Source organism: Salmo salar, chromosome 06, assembly GCF_965601325.2.
Source record: "Salmo salar chromosome 06, fSalSal1, whole genome shotgun sequence".
Lineage (NCBI taxonomy): Eukaryota > Metazoa > Chordata > Actinopteri > Salmoniformes > Salmonidae > Salmo > Salmo salar.
The window spans coordinates 46,779,251-46,785,250 of record NC_138296.1 but is presented as its reverse complement, the minus strand read 5'-3'; the positions used below and the strand labels follow the sequence as shown (position 1 = coordinate 46,785,250).

General features: G+C 43.1%; 1 protein-coding gene across 1 annotated transcript; it reads left to right on the top strand.

Annotated features, from left to right (window-relative positions):
• Nucleotides 1-1,840: 1,840 nt before the first annotated feature.
• Nucleotides 1,841-5,509, top strand: LOC106607417 (tripartite motif-containing protein 29). Its single transcript, XM_082976684.1, has 2 exons — nucleotides 1,841-2,884; nucleotides 4,535-5,509. The coding sequence occupies exons 1-2, from the start codon at nucleotides 2,540-2,542 to the stop codon at nucleotides 4,751-4,753; spliced, it is 564 nt and encodes a 187-aa protein (XP_082832810.1). The 5' UTR covers nucleotides 1,841-2,539; the 3' UTR covers nucleotides 4,754-5,509.
• Nucleotides 5,510-6,000: the final 491 nt, after the last annotated feature.

The window sequence follows — 6,000 nt, the reverse complement described above, 5'->3', positions numbered from 1 at the left end:
ATGTTAAATTGGGTTGGAAAGCATCGGAAGTATGGAGTCCTCCGCCTCGAAGCAGAGAATGATATTATGGCAATGTTGGAAATTCAATGTCAGCCTGTCTGTCTGAAAATGTACCTGTGGTCAGAGACCTGTGTTCAAATGATAATGGAAGTACTGAAATCAGAGACTATTCTTCAGTGACTATTCGATTCTTAAAACATGGTGGGATAAAAGCCATGAGCTCACACATCAGTCTAAATTGCATGGATGACGTTTGTCTGTCTGTCAGTATCATGGCAGAATAATGATTTCGACCTCTCTTGCATTTGTGTGCTCCCATTAGGCCTATGTGGGGTGGAATTGTCTATTGTTGTGCTTTCAGGAGGAATTATGAGAGCACACAAGGTGCACTGTAGGAATTCTGTTGAGAAATCACTCACACACACACACACACACACACACACACACACACACACACACACACACACACACACACACACACACCATAGGAGTGAGAGAGTCTTTAGAAAATGTCATGGAATGCTATAGGACCAGAAATATCAATGGACTAGAATAGAGAGTCTTCTGAAAAACCAGACACAGACTTCTGCATCATCATCGCATTTTCCACAGTTTATTTGTTTACCGTTGTTTGTTTTGGGAGTCAATAAAATTCCTTGCTGTGGTACGTGACTTGCATGAGTTCATGGTGTACATTTCCCTCTTTACACCCATGTAAAAAAAAAATTACACCCATGTAAAAAATGTAAGACTACCCCATTCATAGACAGTAATTGCGTTAGCGCCTATTGGCGATAGTATCTTCTGACTGTGGGATTTTTGTTAAGAGCCCCGATGCTTGCTCAAAAAAGGAACATGCATTGCTTGCGGTTCGGTTTTGCAAACATAAGGAACATTGGAGCATTGGAGTTCACATGCATTGACAGTATGTATGGTATGACATCCCCATTCACTCATGTCTGAAACAATCTAAGCCACACGAAACAAAACTGACTATAGTCCACATTCACTCATGTCTGAGACAATCTAAGCCACACACAACAAAACTTTCATATTAGCAAGAAATACTTAACTTTTTTTTTTTAAGTACATTTACTACACACCGGTATAGGCTTAATGTTCCCACACAGCCATATTTCCGTTGCAGCGATTGTTTACTGAAAACAGGCGGAAGACAGAGTGGATTACATGGGCTAATTAGCCCTCTGCATCTCTGAACACCCGTATGTAAATGGAAGATGGACGCCACAAACATGTTGTCACTGAAAAATACTGTCTGCTGCAACTGTGTAAAAACAGTGTTTATTTTGCAGTTGTGAAATCATTTTGATGTGATATGAAAGTAGAGGGATTTATGTTTCTAGAAACGTACGGCAAATGAGAATCAATTGACGTTTAAATTGAGTATTTGCCTGTTTTGGCTTCCAGAGACAATTTGCTTTTAAACAGAGCATGTAAGGAAGGTCCTTGGACTATAAGGAGTAACATTAGGCTGATCATGGGTAACAAGTATTATAAGATTCCCAAATTCTTTCTTTAACGCAAATGTGCCTCTGGGTTAATCTCAATAGTCTAAAGTGGCTTCCTTTCAATATCTCCTTTTCTGCAGCTGCACTGATCTGGAAGACCTGGATTGATGAGGGTCATTCCTTGGATCAGCGCAGATGAAAGAGAGGAAGAGAGGCGAGGTCGTCATTTTAGACTATTGTGATAAACCCTTGGCGTGAATCAGCACTAATCGTAAACAGGTGTTAGGCCAATCCCAGTGGAGGTGGCCCACAATGCACCTGTGCACATCAGTGATAGTTTGTCCACTGTCAGACACACCTCTTGTCCCTAATCTACAACAAGTCTGAAATCAGGTTAAAAATACTTCTCTGGGATCGGTTAAGGTGTGTTCAGCGAGTGCAAAAATATTCACCTAGACAGGGTCAAGTTTAGGTATGTTATAGAATGCTTAGTCAAAATGCTTGATAAAAACAGGAATTACTATTTGTGACGCAACCCTTACTGTAATAGACACATTTTGTACTAAGTTGTTTATCAGTACTTGTATTTTGTGACCATTTGTTTGCCTTTTAAGGGACAATAGGCCTTGGCCCATTCTAAAACTATCCAGTTGTGATTTTTCAAAGCGGTTCCTGTTGGTGAGATTCTTCCTAACCTCTTCTCTGCATAGGCCTAGTTCAATATTTGTGACCTATGGGCCTAGTTCAATGTTTTAGTGTGACTGAGTATGTTGTCTCACCCGTGGGGCTTCGGGTAGGAGAAAATGATGGTTGAGGCAGGCGTCCTGGAGATGTTTTCGGAGTAGGAGCTGACCTGCTCCATCTGCTTGGACCTGTTCAACGACCCAGTGTCGACACCCTTTGGACACAACTTCTGCCAGGGTTGCATCGGAGGCTACTTTGCCTCCAGCTGCACCTGCCCGCTCTGCAAGCATCAGTTCCCCGAGCGGCCTCAGATCAACATCAACCGAGTCTTCGCCCATATCGCTGAGAAATTCAAAGAAGCTCGCTACGGCACGGGAAAGCCGCATATGTTGGACATGAAGACACCGGGAGCCATGGCCAACAGCAACCCCTTTCTGGAGGAGATGATCAAATGTGACGTGTGGACAGGGAAAAAACAAGTGGCGATCAGCTCGTGTTTGACCTGCACGGCATCCTACTGCGAAGCCCATGTGCAGCCTCACCTGAACACGCCCTTCTACGTCAACCACCACCTCCTGGAGCCCCGGGAAGCGCTTCGCGGCCGCACCTGCCCACTGCACCACCGGCTTCTGGAGGTATACTGCCGCACGGACCAGATCTGTATCTGTGTGCTGGAGGAGCACCGCACACACCGCACCGTGTCCGTGCAGACAGAGAGAGTCAGCGAACAGGTGAGAAGGCAAAGCAGCTTTCACATCAGGCTCTTGGAGCACACACCCATTCAGAACGTCAGTGGCCCACGCAGCTCAAAGATGCTTTTTGTGCCAAGGCTACAGTCTGAAGGTTACTTAAGGGTGTGGTGTGTTTTTGGGGGGGTTGGACGTGTTTCATTCTAGTTCATTCTAGTTCTAATTTCATTCTAGTTCTGTGGTTGGTGTTTTATTTAGATGACTGTTTTATATTACAACTTGCATTTTGATTGAACCTTTGAAAGACTGAGTATTGGCCACTAGTTTGTAAGTCATAGGGGACTCTCAGCTTCTTGCAATGCAGATGACATAGATAACACCTTTTGTAAACAAGCCATTAAAATCCCTTTTTCAATGCAGATTTTACTCTAAAGATTGTCTGAGATGGGAGTTGATTATGTTCTTGTCTAAGCTGCATCCACATTTCTAATGTAAACAACTTGCATAGAAACAGTGGCTGGGTATTTATCTGGTTCGCTTTCAGATAACTGTAAATTCCTGAACCAAGAGGGTGAAAAAGTGATTGGGAACTGTGGAACATTACAAATTTAGCAACCCATTTCCATTCAATGACTGTATCACAATTTGACAGCTCCCGGTTGCACTGTATTTTAATAGTCATTAAATATAACATATGATCCTCATTTCACACTGAGCATAAAACAAAGGAACAACTCATCGCATAAATGTATCTGAGAAAATGGGCAGCTCCATTGAGACCATCTCTATTTTGAAGTACTCAGTTCTCTACTATTTCTGAATTGACAAACGACGGGTGTGACCTGGAATGTGTTGTATAAAGCCAAGGTTTAATTTACTGCCACCTGCAGTTATGTAATGTTTGCTCATGAGTAGCAATCATTGGCTGATTCCTCTTGATGACGCGGATGGAATATTAGAATTGTATTTAACCTTTATTTAACTTGGCAAGTCAGTTAAGAACAAACTCTTACTTACAATGATGGCCAAACCCAGACGACGCTGGGCAAATCGTGCGCCGCTCTATGGGGACTCCCAATCACGGCAGGTTGTGATACATTCTGGATTCGAACAAGAGTGTCTGTAATGAAGCCTCTAGCACTGAGATGCAGTGCCTTCTATCGCTGCGCCACTCAGGAGCCCAAAATTATGTGATCCTTCCTTAACCTATAGGCAGACACACAGGTATTATGACTCATACTGTGGTCAAAGTCCTCAATGGTGCTAAAATGAGCTTTTGGGCACCAGAGTCCTCAAAGGGTCAGGCATCTGACCAAACACATGAGCAATTTTACATGATTTAAGTCTAATCTTGTGGATGATGGGTTTGACTCAAGGCAAATTAATAACATGTATGATTTTTTTTGTTTGTTGTTGAATGTACTTCATTATGTTATCGTGTGTGTGTTTCAATTGCAATCTTTCTATTTGCATCTAAAAATGTATATATTTTTTTGCACTTCACAAAGCACATTTTACTAAAGTGTTCCCTAAGAGCCTGTTTAAGCAGCAGCAGGCCAGCAGAATTGTCTAGTTAGGACAAGTAGTGAACAGGCATGATGCCAAATCTACTCTCAATGACACTGCATTCACATAATTGGTCTCTTTGTCTCTCATCCTCAATCTCTTTACTGTCCTTTGTCTGTCACACAGAAACTCATTGGGAAGACTGAACAGGAGATTCTGAACAGGATTGAGGGGAAGCGCCTCCGTCTGAATGACCTCGAGCCGACTGGAGACCATCAGGGTAGGCAGGTGATTCACAGGCCCCAACGTTGTATCAACATTGTGTTAGATCTATTTGACCCCTTCACTAGACCCCTCAACATGTCGGGCTTCATATTCATCAGATCACGCTACCACTCCCTCTAGTGTTAGGAGAACGTACCAACAACCATTACTCCCACTGCAGTGGCTATTAGCAGGTCAAGACAGTCTGTTTAGTCAACCGAAAGGATGTTTGCCATACCCCTGTTATGATACATTACAGAAAATACTCAATTAAAATGTAAAAAAAACAAACACATTTTAGGTTTGATGAATCACACATTTTTCAGTTGGCAGAATGTTTTTTCTTTGACCTGTGATCACAATGTCCACAACTGGAGAGAAAGAAACTGACCTTAAATCAGTGTCAAGGAGCAACTTAATCCTACAGGTTTTTCTAGAACTATGCACAGGGTGAGGTGGAGCAGTTGCTGGGGGAGCTGAGTCGCTCGGTGGACAGGATCCGTGAACAGCTGGTGGGCGGGATGGAAGAGAAGCAGGCGTCTGTGGAAACAAGGGGGAAGGGGCTAGTGACACGTTTGGAAGTGGAGCTTAGCCAGCTGTAGGTGACCACCTTTGAAGACCACATTTGGTTCCTCCAGGTATGGAGGGAATGTGTTTTAGCTGAGGCACCTTTTATCATTTGTGGGTGTCTGTTGTAACAATTGGGTGGGGTTCACACTTTGAGGGCAATGGGACCGGGTGTGCCACGTATACGTTCCAATGGCCTCTAAGTGCAAGCTATCAGAGATATTACCAGAGTCCATTCCACTCACGTTAAACTCTGAACTAAGTCTTTCAATTGAACATATCTGTCAATGCCTGCCTTCAAACCACTTTGAGTTTTGAGGCGAGTGCCCCCCCCCCCCCCCCCCCCCCTACAGGCAGACTCTGACACCCAGGAGTTGGATGCTGAGGCAGAGGTGTTGCTGCATTTCTCTCTGGGGGAGGTGAAGGTGGTTCTGGGGGAATTGAAGAAGAGTGTGGCTAAAATCCACATAGGGGAAGTGCACTCATCACTTTCATTGTTTAAAACAATCTCCTAATCTCCATAGTCATCATTATATATTATCCTTTTCAAATGAACATCAGTTACCAAATATTCATAATGGTAATTTCTTTTTGTTTTTTTCCTCCTTATGATCATCTCCAACATTTTTTTCTTTTGTAAAGTCATAAGTTGTTCCCCTACTGTGGTTTTCGGGTGAAGTTTCTCATAAATGACTGAGTTGATGATAAATATTGAGACGGGTATTCTGCTGACTCACTCTGAAAGTCAGCCTAGTCTGTAAGCAGTCAAAATACCATTCCAACTGTGGGGTTATTTTTCGGTTTTATGCTTCTGCAGATAT